The sequence below is a fragment of the Poecilia reticulata genome, chromosome 17 (assembly GCF_904066995.2).
Source record: "Poecilia reticulata chromosome 17, P_reticulata-male-v2, whole genome shotgun sequence".
Lineage (NCBI taxonomy): Eukaryota > Metazoa > Chordata > Actinopteri > Cyprinodontiformes > Poeciliidae > Poecilia > Poecilia reticulata.
Genome location: NC_088846.1, coordinates 4,989,951 through 5,008,262, shown reverse-complemented (window position 1 = coordinate 5,008,262; position 18,312 = coordinate 4,989,951). Strand labels below are relative to the sequence as shown.

The 18,312-nt window shown below is 40.1% G+C and overlaps 2 protein-coding genes and 1 long non-coding RNA gene across 3 annotated transcripts; 2 read left to right on the top strand and 1 right to left on the bottom strand.

Moving 5' to 3' along the window:
- Window positions 1-2,663: 2,663 nt before the first annotated feature.
- Window positions 2,664-4,038, top strand: LOC103479046 (uncharacterized). The gene is made up of 4 exons (XR_535885.3): window positions 2,664-2,776; window positions 2,856-3,020; window positions 3,558-3,583; window positions 3,748-4,038. It is a non-coding gene; the product is annotated as an uncharacterized LOC103479046 (long non-coding RNA).
- Window positions 4,039-6,849: 2,811 nt separating this feature from the next.
- LOC103479045 (complement factor H-related protein 3-like) lies at window positions 6,850-9,907 on the top strand. Its single transcript, XM_008433255.3, has 8 exons — window positions 6,850-7,010; window positions 7,088-7,279; window positions 7,413-7,574; window positions 7,684-7,872; window positions 8,605-8,655; window positions 8,872-9,033; window positions 9,118-9,282; window positions 9,824-9,907. Exons 1-8 carry the CDS (start codon window positions 6,953-6,955, stop codon window positions 9,868-9,870), a joined length of 1,026 nt encoding a protein of 341 aa, XP_008431477.3. The 5' UTR covers window positions 6,850-6,952; the 3' UTR covers window positions 9,871-9,907.
- Window positions 9,908-10,643: 736 nt separating this feature from the next.
- On the bottom strand, window positions 10,644-18,282 carry zbtb41 (zinc finger and BTB domain containing 41). The gene is made up of 11 exons (XM_008433261.3): window positions 17,951-18,282; window positions 15,249-16,427; window positions 14,897-15,104; window positions 14,248-14,317; window positions 13,937-14,084; window positions 13,683-13,812; window positions 13,060-13,155; window positions 12,805-12,911; window positions 12,603-12,708; window positions 12,402-12,490; window positions 10,644-12,291 (listed from the first exon to the last, which is right to left on the bottom strand). Exons 2-11 carry the CDS (start codon window positions 16,390-16,392, stop codon window positions 11,657-11,659), a joined length of 2,733 nt encoding a protein of 910 aa, XP_008431483.2. The 5' UTR covers window positions 16,393-16,427; window positions 17,951-18,282; the 3' UTR covers window positions 10,644-11,656.
- Between the last annotated feature and the right edge of the window lie 30 nt (window positions 18,283-18,312).

Here is an 18,312-nt window from a genome sequence, read left to right as displayed (position 1 = left end):
CAGGAGGGTTGTTGGTGCCTATCTCCAGCTAACGTTCCAGGTGAGAGGCGGGGTTCACCTCTGACCACTATTCAGTCTGTCGCAGGGCAACACAGAGACACAACCATGCACACACACACCTAGGGGCAATTTGGAGAGGCCAATTAACCTGACAGTCATGTTTTTGGACTGTGGGAGGAAACCGGAGTACCCGGAGAAAACCCACGCATGCACAGGGAGAACATGCAAACTCCATGCAGAAAGACCGGGGCCGAGAATCGAACCCAGAACCTTCTTTCTGCAAGGCAACAGCTCTACCAACTACGCCACTGTGCAGCCAGTAGGTGGAACAGTAAATTAAGTCAAATGTTTCTGCTGTGTTGTCTGAAAACATTTCGTAAACACATCTGTTTTGCTAAGTGAATCAACAGATACTGTACTTTCAAAGACAACAGAGAAATGATCATATCAACAGTCTGGGCCGTCCCAATAAAGAGCAAAATGATTTAAAAAAGTTACTATCATACAGTGGGAAGTTTGTTGCCATTGTACCCTCAATTTAATTATTTAATTCCTACATGTGTGTGTGTGTGTGTGTGTGTGTGTGTGTGTGTGTGTGTGTGTGTGTGTGTGTGTGTGTGTGTGTGTGTTGCCTCTTTAAAATATTGAGTTAAACCAAAGTTTTTAGGTTTATCACATATTTTTTTGCCGCTTTGTCTTTGGAGTTGTCAAAATGGATGTTGAAGTCTCCACCAGAATTAGAGAGTCATATAATATACATATAACAGGCAAGAGTTCACTAAAGTCATTGATCAAATTTTACATCTAGTTAGTTTCAGCGCTCCCGTATAACTTGTTACCTCGATTCCCAAATATTCAAAGGAGACAAATTTACCCAGGAAACTTTTTACAATTTGATGAATCATGAAATATTAAGTAGGATTTCACAAATTGTATTCTGTGAGTAACATTTAAAAAAACAATCTTACACTCAACACTTTTGCCCCCAAATGATCCAAATCAAGTGGCCTTAAAAACAAACTTCCTCTCTGGTTGTGCTGCTCCTGTGTAACTCTGTTCACCAGCATCCTACCAACATGACACAATTCTGGGGAGACTTACTTCCATCTGGTCTTATAGGAACTTTCTATTGCAAGTATCCGTTCCCAGCTGCTGTATTCATTCATTGAAGTTCATTACCAGATTATAAGATACAAAGTCCATCAGTATCTGTTAGTAGTTTGGTGTTTTCTAAAGTCGGTTCATCTCCAGTGTTTGGTGTTTGTTCAATCCTGACCTCTGATCACAGCAGTCCAGGAAACCAGCTTCACATCAGGACAGTAAACATTCTGATAGATTTTTGCTGATCTGATTTGTTTGCCTCAGTGAAAGTTATGCTTTGACATACAGTTGACTATTTCTTCACTTCTTTTTCCAGAGAAATGTTCAGTAATAATTAACTGATCTTGGTCCCTGACTCTTCATTCTCTGGGTGATTTGATTCCTGACAACATGGAGGTGAGGTGTCTTGAATTTGCTCTTCTGCTTTGGGTTCCTGGACTGCTGCATGGTAAGTAATGAACATCTGATATGGGATATTTCTGAAGTTGTGTCTGATTTTTGTCTGTTGTGGACGATCAGCTCAATTTCCACAGCCTTGCAGCGCTCCGAGCCTGGATGCAGGTTCTTTACATCCGGTGCAGGAATCATATTGTCATGGAACAAAGATCAGTTATTCCTGCAATGATGGATACAAAGCAGAGGGAAAAGGCTGGTGGGGAACAAGCAGATGTCTAGATGGTTTATGGCTCCGTATCCCAGTCTGTATTGGTAAGTGTTTCATTTATTCACTGAAAAGATTTTCTTTCAGTACTTTTATGCATTTTAGCTTAAGACTGAGCAGTAAATAGAATAGTGGTCAGAAACTTGGTCGGATTTCTCATATTTGATGATACATTTTGTAATGGAATCTGTCACTTCTGATTATTTTTCTCAAAAAGCTTGTGTGTTTAATTTTTATTTTTACAGAAAGTCCTCCAACCTGCAGCCAGCCTCCTAGGAGCCCCAATGCCTTCATCATTAATCAGGATTTTCAGGAGGTATTTACTCTAGACTCAGAGGTGGAGTATCAGTGTAAAGATGGATTCACAACAAAGGAAGGAGCCACCAAGCAATCTGTCTTTTGTAGAGCTGGAGTTTGGACAGACGTCCCAACATGTGGTGGGTGGAGAGCATTCAGAACTATGCAGAACCTGACAAGAATATTTACAACCCAAACTTTTTAACATTTGGTCCAGTTACAATCACAAAATACAATGTGTTTTTGTTTGCTAGGACACAATGTCTTTAAACCTTATGGTGAAAAAAAAAAGAATCTAAAAAGTGCGTTTGTATTCAACCTTCTTTACGCCAGTTTCCATCTGAATGGTGACTGGAGTCTACCTGTGTGTCAGTTAATGTCAGTATACACTCAGCAGTTTTATGAAGGCATTGGAGGTTCGTTAGAAAACACAGTGAACAAACAACATCATGAGGACCAAAGAGCATAGCAGACAGGACATGGAGAAAGTTGTGGAATAATTTAAAACGGTTGTGCAACTTTGACAAAAGTCAAAATCATGAAGTTCAGGAATGTCACAAGTTATATTATTGATATATATAAGTAGTAGTGACAGTAGTTTCTAACAGGAGCAACGTCATTTGAAATACAAGTGTCAGAGCTATTACAAGTTAGTGGGTCCTGAAACAGTGGTGTGTCACAGAGGTGGCACATGGTCCGAACTCCCCAAATGCAAAGGTAGAAGGAAAACAACACTAAAACTGTTTCATAAAAAAAGAGACATAAAGAAGTGTTTTCTTCTTTTCCTTTTTTGCAGAGGACTTCTGTCTTCTGAACACTGCAGAGAATCCTGATCTAATAAATACTGGCAATACATTTATCAGAAATGGGAAAACGGAGTACCCAAAATGTGTTGATAGATGGACGTTTAATCATTACGTTGTGGCTCGGTGCATCGAAGGAAGACTCCGTGTATCTGAATGTAAGTATCAGTATTTAAGCACCAGTTAGATGGTTAGAACACTGGAGCAGACGGACCAACAAATCATTAACATCTCTTACAGTTTGCAGTTTCACATCATTGTGTTTGTTTGTCGCCTGTCATATTTTTATGACTGCGTATTAGGACCATCGTAGATGAGAGGGGAGGGGAGGGGGTGAATTTCAGCCGAAAAAAACCTCTTTCTACTTCACAGTTGTGTACCACTACATGTTGTTCTGTCACATAAAATCCAATGGAATATTTTTATATTTGTGGTTATAATGTGACAAAATATGGAGAAGTTCAAGGGTATGAATACTTTTACAAGCCAATAAATGTTTACATGTTCAACACAGCAGAATTGAAGCTCTGGTTGGTTCATTGAAAGGCGTCTGCAGACCTTGATGACAGACTGAGCAACGTTGCAGCAGGGAAACATGCAGGACACAGCAGGGCTAAAGCTGGACACAGCTGAAGCAGACATTGAAATAACAAAGGATAGAAATTCAAATGTTTTTGTTTTCTTCTCTTTTTCAGGCTGCTCCTGGGCCAAGATACAATTAGTGAGTATTTGTGTGTTACTTAAAAATGTTTTTATTGCTCACATGCTCTTAATATTTCAGGCATTTCAAAGTATCCCGGTTAAAATAGTTATTTTTGTGTATTTATATATATATGTAAAAACAACTAAAGCAGTTATTTTTTAAAATGTTTTTATTGTATCCAGAATGCATGCTGAGGCACCACTGGGAAAATATCTGACTTCCCTGTGCTGAGCTGATGGACTGAGAACAAATGGAAACATGAACCCATTTGAAACAACTTGAGACTGAATGTGTTGCTAACAACCAGGCTGGATATTTTCATTCTGCTCTACCACAGTGTAGCACATTCTGTATTTAGATTGTTCCAGTAGCATTGCTATAGTTATGCGTTTCATACAGAGAATTGTAAAAGCTCTGTCTGAGTTGGTCTCTGTGGTCTGCAACAGCTACTTAATAAAACATTTCGACTTTAACGAGAGTCACCTGTCAAGTTTTGGTTCAGAGAACTCGGGACATTTGTAACCGCCTGCTGTGGGTGGGGCAACAAGTGAACGGGGGACGGATTGTTGGGGTTTCTTGAGGTATTTAATGTAATACCTTCAAGGTATTACATTAAGAGCAGAGGGTGGGGGTGCATCTTGTGGGGCGCTCATGCCGCCCCCCACAAGATGCCCTGGGCGGTTGCTCATGTTGCCCATGTCAGAAACAGCCACTGTTCTTAGGAGTGAACTGTACTGCACTGGAATCAGAACCACAGTCACTGGAAATAAGGTATAATCCTAATCAAATTTTTTCTTTAGGAATATTAATTACCTGATCACCAGATACCATCTGTAACTGTTAGACCAGTGTTTCTCAACCAGGTTTACTGTGACATGGACTCACATGGAGGAAGATGGACTGTGAGTATCTGAACTCAGATCTGTCATAGAAAAACACTTCATGCTTTTATATGACAGATAAACTTAGTTTTATCAGGATATTTTTTGTACTTTTTTGAAAACAATAAAAGTAATGATGTGAACTATTTACCATTATTCTTTTTTTATTAAATTTTTTATTTTATTATTATTTTTTTGCCTCTCCTGGGTTTAGGCTGCACCGCCATGGCAGACCGTTTTAACATAAAAATTGTTTCATCTGACTGCAATTGCATTCAAGAATAAGGTTGGACTAGACTCGACTACATTTGGATCCTTAATGTAATTTACTAATTTAAGATATCTGCATTTACATTCTGACTAGTAAGAAAAATTATTCAAGACAACTTCAGTTACATTTTTCAGTTACGGCTCGAAATTCTTTTCAAGATTTCTCAGTGGTGTTACTGGATTCATCATTTGAAGAGTCACACATCCGTAATTCCAAATTAAGACATCTCAAACATTAATATGACCAGTCAAAACTGCATTTTTAGATATATGAAAATATTGGATGCAGGTCCTCTTGAGCTGCCACTGCAGCAATCGCCTGCATCATTTTGGGGATCCTGCACAAATGATCAGACAATGTCACGTAGCAGAAAGAGCTCAGCGGACAACGCATGATAGGTGGCGAACGCAAACTCCTTCAGCTGGAAGACTGCTTCAGAAGATTGATGGTTAATCACATTTTCTTCCCACCAGGTGTTCCAGAGGAGGATGGACGGCTCGGTTAGCTTCTACAGGAAATGGAATGACTACAAGATGGGCTTTGGGAATCCTGCTGGAGAGTACTGGCTTGGTGAGAACCAAACTGGAAACACTGACTGCAGTCGCTAACTGGGTTCAGGTCCCGGCCTGATGGCTTTAGTTGCATGTCTGCCCCAGCTCTCATTTCCCACTTTCCTCACAATTCACTGCCAAATAAAGGCCAACCAGGTCTGCTGGTGTTTACATTTTGTTTTATTAATGTTAATGTAATTAATGTAATAATGAGGTCATTACTACGTAATTTGAAAATAATTTGACTCAATTTCCAAATTCTGTATTTCACTATGTTCTGACCTATGGGGAAAATGATCCTGGATGTCTGTCCTTGCATACGTTTCCTATTATTTCCTTACTGCCAGCCTGATCAAGTAAGAACAAACAGCCTGCTGCACCACACTCGATTCAGAGACCATGTTTTTGTTTTTAATGAAACTGGTGTGTATGAACAAGTCTTCATTTTTTCCCTCAGACTGATGATGTTCAGTGTGTGGGATCATTCCAACCTCTAGATCTGTCAGACACTCAAAGGACGTGCTATCATGAAGCCTGTAAAATATCAAATGGGTTTTTTTAATTGATGCCATTTGGTGCTGTGTCTTACCCAATTATGTCTAATTTTTATAAATATACTGCTCAAAAAAATAAAGGGAACACTTCGGTGTTCCCTTTATTTTTTTGAGCAGTGTATATATATATGTTGTAAGGTGCTTAAGTAGTTTTTTTAAAGAATGTTAACCAGGTGAAGCTATATAAACATAACATATATAAAGTTTATTTTTTGTTTTTTTTTATCTTCAATTCAAAACATACATGCTGTTGTACAGTTTTAGCTTAATTGCTGCTCTGAATATGTTGTTCTTTCAGTAAATGTCCCTTTTTGAATCTGTATACTAAAATTACTAAAATCGTTTCAGATTATTTCCATAATGCATTAATCCAATGAATCCTATCAATCGTTTCAGCTATAGACTCTGTCCTTGAACCGGTCATGCCAGTTGATAAGAACATTGTTTGGGTGTCTTTTTGTTTCATGGCGAGACAGCAAAAGCAAACTTTGCGCTCCTGTTTTAGATTGCCTGTCAAGAAGAAAATAATTGGAACAACTTTGTGTTGACTGAGGCGGCATTTGTAAAACGTAGAGAACCACTGGTATAACCCGTACAAGTTTGATGAAATCATGCAACGGAGTCGATACTCAAAGATGAATCTTTACTGAACCAGTTTATTGACATTAGGCTCTGGTGTTTCGTAAGCCTGGTATTTTATCACACCGTGCTGGGAAATCACTGTCAAACCTGGATAGTAAACAGATATTTTAGCACATTGTTTTCAAAATTGTACTACTTTATGTTTTTTTATTATTATTATTTTATTCAACAGAATAATAATAATAATAATAATAATAATAATAATAATAATAATAATAATCTTTATTGTCATCATAGAAATCATGTGGTGAAATTATAAGCTGAGCATAATTTGTGTGTATGTTCCCTTTCTCTTGCTTCATCACCAAAATGTCCCAACTTGCTCAATTTGTATTGACAGCCCCGCAGCAGCAGCAACTCGATGCAATGTTGACTTTTTCCTTCACTTCTTATCTCTCTACGGGAAATGCTTTAATTATTAACAGGCATCTGATCTGAACAAGGCTCCTAACTCCGCAGTCTAAGGCTGTGATTTGATTCCTGGCAACATGTGGTTGACGGGTCTGAGATTTGCTCTCCTGGTTTGGATCCCTGGAGTTCTGCCTGGTAAGAGAGACGTCCGTTTATTAGAGAAGAAGCTGCCGCCGCTGACGTCATCTCTGACCGGTTTCTGTGTGTTTCAGCTGTGAACGAAGCGGAGCCGTGCAGCGCTCCCGACCTGAAAAACGGTTACTTTCTCCCGGTGCAAGAGTTTTATCCTCATGGCTCACATGTAAGATACAGCTGTGATACGGGATACAAAACCACAGAGGAGGGATGGTGGGCGACAATAGAATGTCAACATGGCGACTGGTCCGATAAACCGGAGTGTGTTGGTGAGGATTTCTTTTTTTTGTTTGTTTTTTTTTTTTTAATTTGTAATTCATGAATGACTCTTCTGGTCTGATTTAATTATGTTTAAAAAAAAAAAAAAAAGTTTGTATGTTTACATTTTTTTCTGTTTCCCAGTGGAGACAGTCTGCCTTCCTCCGGTTATTCCAAACGGCAAATTCAAGCGAAACCTAAACGGTTCGTTTGAAATAAACTGCAACGCGGGATATTCGCTAAACGGCCTGGATAACATCGTGGAGTGCCTCAGCGGGACGTTGTCCGCGGTGCCGCTCTGCCAGAGTAAGTCCTGAACCCGTTGGCTAAAGAAAAAAGAAACGGGGAAAAAAATAAATAAATAAATCAAACCTGCCTTTTTCCATTCCGACTGACTGTCTCAGTTTATCCACAGAGCAGCCCCAGGCGTGCGGCCAGCCACCAGCTGTCCCCAATGCGGTCGTTATTCAGACATACCAGGAGGTGTTTGATGCTTATTCCACAGTGACGTATCAGTGCAGAGATGGATTTCTGACACAGAACAGAGAGTCCGAAAAAACTGCCTACTGCGATGCTGGGAACTGGGTCGGAATTCCACGTTGCAGTAAGTGGCCATTGTGTTGAGACGCACTGCGTTGCCAAATGTATTAATTTGTCTGCATTCACACACGTGAACTTCAGTGACATCCCGTTTTTCATCAGCTTGAGGTTTAATATGATGTCTGTAGCACTTCATCTCTTCTGGGAAGACTTTTCACAGAGTTTATGAGTGTGATTATTGGAATTGTTGATCATTCTGTCAGAAGTGCGTTTATGCCGCCACTCACAACATGCCGCCCTGGGCTGTTGCCCATATCAATAACCGCCACCACTTATTGGCTATGTAAAACTTACCAGGCGATTATAATGTCCACAACATATAAACATTGATATCTCAAAATGAAAGCATGCAATGTAAATAAATGTTTTGGTATTTTGACAATTATATATGATGAGATTGTTCAGAAAAACAAAACAAAAAAAATACCACAGTAAAGACAGGACAAAGATTTGCATGTTATAAAAAGGCATCTGTGGGTGATGTCATTTGTTATCTTTATTGTGTTATTTCATCCAGTCACATTCAGTCCTGTGTTTCAACAAGTAACTATTTTAAATCAGGTTACGATACCACTGTCCTTCATTTTGCACTTATTATTCAAAGTAAGTTGTGTATGTTTAAAAGAAAAATTCAAAGTAGAAAAAAAATCTGCGTGAAATGAATATTTTATGTTTTATTCAACACAATGAGAGAACAAACAAAGATGAAAACCTTCCTCTGCTCTGTTTGTTCCAGCTCGTTCTGCCAGACCAGGACCCCCGGACACTCAGACGACTTTCGTATCCAGTAAATAAGCACATTGATTTCTTCATTTGTATTGCATGTATTTATCTAGAATGTAACCAAACAAACCATGTAAGTAATTCACACACATTTTGTATTAGCTTGCAACATACAAAGCTGAGTCAAACATTTGTTGATTTGTGTGAGATGAAGTGTTAAACTAAGGGACTCGACTTTAACAGCCCTAATGTTTTATGAAACTCTATTCTTCCTTTTCAGTCGATCGTTGTGGAGAGATCCCTCATGTTCCAAACGGACTTCCTGTGCAACAGGAGCAACGTCATTTGAAATACAAGTGTCAGATGTATTACAAGTTAGTGGGTCCTGAAACAGTGGTGTGTCACAGAGGTGGCACGTGGTCCGAACTCCCCAAATGCAAAGGTAGAAGGAAAACAACACTAAAACTTTCATTTAAAAAAAAAACTGATATAAAGAGAAGTGTTTTCTTCTTTTCCTTTTTTGCAGAGGACTTCTGTCTTCTGAACACTGCAGAGTATCCTGATCTAATAAATACTGGTAATACATTTATCAGAAATGGGAAAACAGAGTATCCAAAATGTGTTGATAGATGGAGATTTAATCATTACGTTGTGGCTCGGTGCATCGAAGGAAGACTCCGTGTATCTGAATGTAAGTATCAGTATATAAGCACCAGTTAGATGGTTAGAACACTGGAGCAGACAGACCAACAAATCATTAACATCTCTTACAGTTTGCAGTTTCACATCATTGTGTTTGTTTTGTTGCCTGTCATATTTTTATGACTGCGTATTAGGACCATCGTAGATGAGAGGGGAGGGGAGGGGGTGAATTTCAGCCTAAAAAAACCTTCTCTCTACTTCACAGTTGTGTACCACTTCATGTTGTTCTGTCACATAAAATCCCAGTGGAATATTTTCATATTTGTGGTTATAATGTGACAAAATATGGAGAAGTTCAAGAGTATGAATACTTTTGCAAAGCCAGTGAATGTTTACATGTTCAACACAGCAGAATTGAAGCTCTGGTTGGTTCATTGAAAGGCGTCTGCAGACCTTGATGACAGACTGAGCAACGTTGCAGCAGGGAAACATGCAGGACACAGCAGGGCTAAAGCTGGACACAGCTGAAGCTGACATTGAAATAACAAAGGATAGAAATTCAAATGTTTTTGTTTTCTTCTCTTTTTCAGGCTGCTCCTGGGCCAAGATACAATTAGTGAGTATTTGTGTTACTTAAAAATGTTTTTGTTGCTCACATGCTCTTAATATTTCAGGCATTTCAAAGTATAAAATTGTTATTTTTGTGTATTTATATATATGTATAAACAACTAAAGCAGTTATTTTTTAAAAATGTTTTTATTGTATCCAGAATGCATGCTGAGGCACCACTGGGAAAATATCTGACCTCCCTGTGCTGAGCTGATGGACTGAGAACAAATGGAAACATGAACCCATTTGAAACAACTTGAGACTGAATGTGTTGCTAACAACCAGGCTGGATATTTTCATTCTGTTCTAGCATACCAATAAAATTCAATCTTGTTGATGTTTGCCTATGTCTGTATTTAAAAGACCCTAGATTTATTAAAATCAACAAAGGAGTCAGTCTGTTATCCAAACCAGGTCCCTGTGGCACTGCAACAAATGTCCCATGAACTTGTGCAGCTGCACTACATATTACTTTACAAATATGTGCAAATCTGTCAATTATTTGCTAATGTAAACACACAGTCACACACACACAATTTCACAATTGTGGTTTTTCCATTAAATTAGAAATTAAATTAGAATCACAAGTGAATAAGCTCATGCGATAAGTCATAACAAATAACTGCAGATGAAGATGTAAACAGTTACCATACTCATAATTTAGCCATGGTGCTTATCAGCTATCAGCCAATCAGAGACGTCGGCGTCTATTTTGGGTATTGGAGAGTCTATTCACTTGGGAGTGGCTACGTGGGGCATTTTGGGGAAATAATTGTAGTCGGCGATTTTACAGAACACGATTCAACATGACACATAACGTTTATTAAGTGTGTGAAACTGGGAGAGCTCTGCATGCTGTCCAAAACAAGAGAAAGAAAAACAAACCATCATATTCCTACTTTTTGACATCGTCGTCGTTTCCCACCAGCAGTAACATCCGGCTGTTGATCATGTGACTCGTGCGACGGGAAAATAGTTTCCGTTGCAGTTTTTGTAATACATTTATTTTGATACGGCTGAACAACGACCTCCTTCTAACACAAACTCCTTCTTTGTAAATCACAAGTTTTTTTTTTCTAAATTGGCGTGTTTCCATTAAGCAAATTTATTTTCGTAATTTCAATTTGCACAATTCTATAGTTAATGGAAACAGTATACTCTCTTATTCTAACCTTTACACAAGGCAGCAGGAATGTCCATGTTGTCACTGTTTCTTAACATAGAGACATTTCTACTTGTAAACAATACATATTGCACGTAACAAAATACTGTCCCTCGTCAAAAAATAAGAGTTGTCCACAGGTTTTGATCTTTAATGGTGTTATTTTGTAATAAATTTTACTTGAATGGCTTTCATTTCATTAAAAAAAGAAAGAAAATTGATAAATACAAAAAAAAACTTTCTATGGATTAAAATGACAGAATTGCCTGTTTGCTTTGATTGTTCATGATACAAATTAAAATTTTAATTATTTATAAAGACCAGTTATTAGGTTTTATTCAGCTGGTATTAAAAGGATAAATCAGTCCAGTCCTGCACCCAACCAGGAGATGAGAACGTACCAGAATAAAGTTCATCCATCAATAGTTTAGCTGCTAAAAAACACTTAAGTTTTAACCGTCATCAAATGAAATCTTCTAACCTGTTAAAAATTATTATACTGATATAAATTATATAAAAGATTCGATAGAATAGTAATGAATAAGTCAATGTGTTTACATCTGTCTTTGGGCATTACTTTTGAATCAAACCAGGTCGTGTGCAATTCAGATAGTTTTTGTCCTAAATCTGCACATTTTCCACCGGATTCATTCATCGGTGAGTGTGATCAGAGTTGGAGATGGTTTGAACAGAGGAAGCAGAGTCCAGGCCCAGCAGCGTCCCCAGGTACGACTGCTCTCGAGGGTCCAGCATCTGATCGGGCCTTACGGGATGGACGATGTTGGCCGGCTGAGGGGTCAGGGTGTACTTCTCTAAGAAAGCCAGATCTGTTGCTGCCTGGTAGCTGGGGTTCTGCTGCTGCTGCTGGCCCTGAGCCTGAACGTTTACCACGCTGTGGGTCTGAGACGAGAGAGAGGCGGCCCGGTGAGGGTGAAGGTCTCCTGGACCTCCTGCTGCCATGGGAACAGGGACTAAAGTGACGGGGATGCAGACGGTGGCCGGGTTGGAGGCGCTTCGCAGGCCCAACTTGGGCTCAGAGTGGTACGTCTTTGAGGTTTCCTCAAAAGGAGTAGAGGCGGCTTTGTCCTGGCTGGGGGGCGGCTCGGTGAACCTGGCACTGTGCACATGGTCCACGTGGTACTTCAGCTTGTCTTTTCTCTTGAAGGTGGCGCTGCAGTGGGGGCAGTTAAAGGGACGGGCATCTGAGTGAATCACCATGTGCTTTGTTAAGGTCTTCTTGATTCGAAAAGTCTGATGGCATTCAGGGCATCTGTGGGGTTTCTCACCTGCGGATCAAAAAACGTCCACACATTTAAAGAGCAGAAACTGTTTCAAGTGTCCTGCCAATTTGTGGTTTTAAAATGCATTTTAAATTAAAGCCAAAGTCATGATTTACCTGAGTGAGTCCTGAAGTGCATCTCCAAACTGGACTTTCCTTTAAACTCCTTCTTGCAAACCTCACATTGATGCACAGCAGTTTTATATCTGAGAAAAAAAAATACAGACAGAAGCAAAAATCAAACCTTCAGGGCAAAGAGAGGAAGAGTCATATACTAATACTAGTACAAAACATAAATTTCTGATTTGGATGACGTACTTCTGCCAAACTTTCTCTCCCAAATGAACACTTTTATAGTGGACTGTTAGATGATCGTGGCGCCTGAAGCACTTCCCACATTCTTCACACTGGTGTGCTTTCTCACCTAAAAACAAACACAGACTGCACTGAACTCACCATCAGAGAGAAACGAGAACCAAAGGTCTGGGTGGATGAGACAAAAGCTGAATTAAACACTTACCAGAGTGTATTTTCTGATGCTTGGTCAGGTGATCGTGGCGTATGAAGGTTTTCCCACACTGGTCACACTCGTAGCGCTTGTCATCATGGTGGACTCTGAGGTGAAGCCTTTGCAAACACAAACAGACGTTTTTTGGGGGGAGGGGTTTAGAGGGGTTTATCACCAGAACCAGCCATACTGAAAGTCTGAAGTGTTTATGATCAGGGAGTAGATTGTAGTAGTGGTTTTCTAAAAAAAAAAAAAAAAAACTCCCACCTGTAGGAGCTGCTGTGACGGAAACTTTGCCCACAAATGCTGCAGAGATGAGGTTTTTCTCCGCTGTGGATACGCAAGTGTTCCCTCAACGTCGTCCTGAAGGGAGACAGAATACTTAAATTATGGCTTCGCTATTTTGTTCAGATTACAACCATAAACTGGAGCATATCATTTTGGGTTTTTTGTGTGATACACCGACAAAGTGGTGCAAAAATTGCAAACTAAAAGAAAAATGGGGACAACTTTTGTTTGTGCATTTGGAGTCGGACCCCCTTTTCCTCTGACACCACTAAGTAAAATCAATCGCAGCCAATTTGGTTTCAAATGTCAAAAAACATCTAACAAAATTAAGCTAAATGATACACAGGTGGGGCTTCTGAAGGCAATATTATATTATTTACAGTATGCTTTTTAAAGGGGGGTGAATATTAATGCAAGCACAAGCATTTTTTGAATGGATAAAGAAATCGATGCATTCTTTTTCTTCATCTTCACATTTAAAGCTGCAGTTGCTGGTATAAATAAAAAGGAATGTTGATTATAAATGTAAATGCAAAAATAATAATAATAATAATACTTTTTATGGCTTTTATGCCCGGGGAGAATCTGAGGTGAAACTGTACCTTTCCCTCACTGATTTCCCACAAACAAAGCAGGTCCACTTTCTCTTGCCTCCATGTGTGCACTCTATGTGCCTCTTCTTGTTGCCGGTGTCGTTGAACTGGCGTCCACAGATCTCACAGGGAAACGGACCTGCACGTTGGAGAAAAAATAAATAAATCTAATTAAATAAAAAACATCTTCTACACCATTTTTTTAAACGTAGATTGTAAAGATTTTGACCAGGAAAAGCAGAAGGGGTTCTGATGTATCTCACCCAAGTGATATTTCTCTTGGTGCTTCAGCCTTGCAAACCTGGACTTGAAGTACTCGTCACAGAATGAGCATTTAAAGGGCCGGTCCTGGGTGTGCAGGATCATGTGCTCCTGCAGGTGAGGCCTGCGGCTGAACGTCTTTGAACAAATCTGTTAGATGGTGTACAGGTAATTAAGATTCTGAATTTCATGTAGTGTAAGATTCGGTTACGATCTGCTTTACCCATCCAGATCGGTGTGCGCCCACATGTGAATGATTTGTAAAATTTACAAATTTACTTCTAGACATGTTAAGTTACTAGCTGGTTCTTACTGCACATTTCCAGCCTTCGCTCTTCTTTTTCCTCGCAGCAAAAAACTCCTGTGTGTGATCAGGATGAAACCTAGAACAACAGGGAAACATAGTGAAAGTGGAGAGGGTTCGGGTGGACCATGTGCTTCATGCTAGGTCATGTGACAGTCAGAGTGATGCAGCGCAGGATTGTGGGGATTGACTGAAGTATAGAATCAATGTCAGCTGCGTTTTTTTCCCCCCACGTTATCGAGAGGATAGAAAAATATAATATCAGTAAATATTAGTTGCCATCTATAACAACAATGTTAATATCAGACATTGATATCTGCCCAAACTTTCGTGTAGGTGCATCCCTTGTTTACATATCACTTAAACTCAACATATGGAAAAACTCATCTTGCCATATCTGACTACATTTTACAGAAATGAGAATCAGACACATTGAATATGTTTGGGTGCACAAACAAGGAATTTGACTGTGGTTTCAAAGTCAAGTAACTTTCAAACCAAAGTTTCAAAGTTACTTGAAACTCATGCCATATCTTTTGGCATGATGACTGAACAGAAGTAGGAGCATTGTGTTGAGACAGACCGCCACAAACCCCCAAAAGATCTCTGTAAAGCCAAATGACTACTGGTCGATCGACCGGACAGGCTTGTGTTTTACCTTCTGACATGCTTGGCCAGAGTTTTCTTGCTGGCATGGAGTTTGTTGCAGAAGGGACACTTGTGCTCCTTCTTTGGAATAGGAGCATCGCCTGCATGCTTCTTCTTGTGCACTGTCAGGTTGGACTTGGTGGAGTAGCACTGGAGGCATATGTCACACTGGAAAGGCTTCTCTCCAGTGTGGACTCTGGTGTGACTCTCGTATTTCCCTACAAATGCAGGGAAAGGAAATCAAGCCATAGATTCTTTCAGGTGATTATTGATTGTAACCAAGATGACAAGAGACACAGAAAGGCAAATCTATATGTTAAAGACATGAGGAACATTCTAAATCCAACTCAGAGGGAACCAACCTGCACGATCGAAAGTCTTCTCACATTTGGGACACTTGAGAGTCTTTTTGCTGGATGTTTGGATGATAACTGGAGCCAAACCTTCAGGATACTCTGGACCCTGGTTAGTGCTTGCTGTTGGAGGCATGTGAACTTTCCGATCTTGCCCGGATGGGGCCTCCATTCTGTCAGTGTGTGAACCTTCCTCTAAAGCCGTCCTGTCATTTCCAGAAGCCTCACAATTGTTCTTCTGCGAAACAGCACCCGTGTTAACATCTTGCTCATCCTCCTCGGTGTCCTCCTCCATCTCGTCATCGCCCTGAGATGGTTTGGGGGTCTCTTTCACGTCCCGATTAACCTCCAAAATACCGTCCACTTTGTGTTCATCTGGTCTCCCTGGTGATTCAGCTCTTTGTGGCTCCATAGGACTGCTGATACAGTACTTTCCATTGTCTTTCTTATGCTTAGAGGGTGCTTTTCTTGTACAAGCTGATCTCCGTGTGGTACCACTTTTCGGACATGTTTTCACCTCCCTACCTGAAGATGGAATAGTACTCTCAGCAACACTGTGCTGCGGGGAGATTTTGCTGTTTAGGGTGCTCTGGACCTCCATGTCTGCCCCAGCAGCATCACAGGAGGGAATTTCTATCTCAGTTTCCCTCATCTCTCCCTGGGAAGATGTAGCTTTCCCATCCTCACACAAGAGCTTTAATACGTCCATCATATCCAAAAACCTAGCTGCTTCAGCTAGAGCTGGGATGTCCGTTTCTGCAACGACACACTCTGATGTGTACAGGAGGCCGAGCAGATGCTGGAAAACTGAATCCTCCACGTGGTCCAGAGTGACGTGAGTCATTGTACCCGAGCTCTTGGAGAGCTCTGCATGAAAGTAGCTGCTCCCGTGGGCCAGGACGGCTTTGTGGGCTCTATAAACCGTTCCACCCACCAACACGGACACATCGCAGAACCTCTGCCGGGTCCGGTCTTCGTTCAAAAAGGCAAGGAGGTTGTCACTGTGCTGTGACATAGTGAGGCGTCTGAGAGGAAGGGAGGAATCCTGGACTGTTTTGGAGTTCGATGGAACACTGCACTCCTCTGCAGCAAATGAGTTTGTCACCAACCTCCCACGCTTTGGAAGAACCATACTGTTGGGCTTTTTCTTCATTATGGAGATGAATGTTGGGGTACAATTGATCAGTGCTGTAAAACACAACAAATACAATGAAACTGGACATTGGAGTTGATCACAGAGTTTAGTTCTGATGGCTCTGACCAAAGCTGGACAGAGGCATAACATAAATTAACTGCTAAGGGCTCCTAAGCCAGCAGGAGGCACCATGAGTGTTTGACATCTCTCAAAGAGAATAGACCTCAAGACGTTTTATTTGAGATCCAGTGGGTCAGGAAAGCTTCAATTTAAACTTGCAGTGACTTTTTCATACCAGATTGATGCATTTGTTGATTTGAATCAGTAAATGTGTCACTTGTAATCATATAACCAAAGATCTTTATGATTATGCTAACAGAACCATTGTAGTGATTTAGTTATTTCTACAGCTTTTGTGTGTGCTTAGGCCACAAATAAAACAAATATAACGGTTTAAATCTTGACAGGGAGATGAACAGTTTTCTGAAACATGCCGTCTCTAGTAGCTGGGCACCATTATTATAATGAGATGGGGGTGCTTCGCGATTGATTTTTACCCAGAAAGCACATGGGCAAAAACCGTTAGTGAAACGGTCACTGGGACTGACTAGTATATATTTCATTGAGGGAAACCTGGAATGCGGCGTTCACAACAAACACGTGTTGTGCTCTACTAGAGCATCCACAGTCTGTAAATGTCCAATCATTTATTTTGTTGAAGGTAAGGGGCATATGCTCTGATGAATAGATAGACAGTCTCATATTTATTTCATTTACTGTAGAATACAAAGCTATAACTTGCATTAAAAATACATTTTTAAATTTTACAGTTATTAGACAAAGAAAAATCTGAATCCGCAAATCAGCAAAACCTTATCTAGCCATTTCTAATTCCTGTAACAATGTGTCTATTTGGCTAGGAATATGTTTGTGTACACAATGTGACATTTTGGTAGTTTTTGCTCATAAGGTACTTACCAAGACACAATTATTATATCACTCTCTAGTTAATTTTCTGACTATTTTCTTCAATTTTAGTTCACTGAGGGTTCTCTAATTATTAGGTATCATGTGTTGGGCTACAATGTGATGACTGCTGCTATTTAACGGCTTTAGCTGAGCACCTAAATCCAATTTCTCTTTGGACCCAGACAACTTTGGTCAGGGTATCAAAAGCTTTGACACAATTCCTAAAAGGTAGGTTACTTAAGTAAAACAGTGCAGATAGCAACAGTAAAAGTGTAACATTGTGGCCAAGTTTAAATAAAATGTTACAACAGCTTAACAATGTTGCGTAGTAACAACGTATCATGGACGCTTGTTACATTGTTTGTTATTTCTTGTCCGCAGCCTCGCAGAACGAAGCGTAACCGACAGTCAGCGTAGTTAAGTCAGCTTAATTCTCGTCAATAATAACGGTTGTGTTTACAAGTCCCCCTCCACCTCAAGGACCCCCCTAACATTATATTGTCAGTGAGACGGGCGGGCCCCCATCCGAGGAGAGCGTCGACAAACGACCTTTATCGTTACTTAATGAACTCACATTGTTATCGGGACGTATTAAAAATATTCTTACCAAATACGGATGAGAGGCCTCCATATTGCCGTTTTAAGCGCAAATGAGTAATAATGGGAAATAAATAGAGGGCATAATAATTTCCTGACGCTCTAGCTGAAACGCCCCACCAGAAATGAAATGTCGGACACCGAAACAAAGCGCTCCCCCATTGGCTGGTGCGGCTATTGTCCTTCTGTCCAGACGTAAAGTTGCGTGAAGCTCAATGAAACGTATTAATACCATATGACAACACTGAGTCCGTTCCTGTAGTTAACATGTTACGCGATTACTGACAAGCTCAACTGTGCTGACATTTGGAAAGCTTCCGTGGACACAAAAGAATCATGGGTAATGTAGTCTGAATGATATCAGACTAGTTG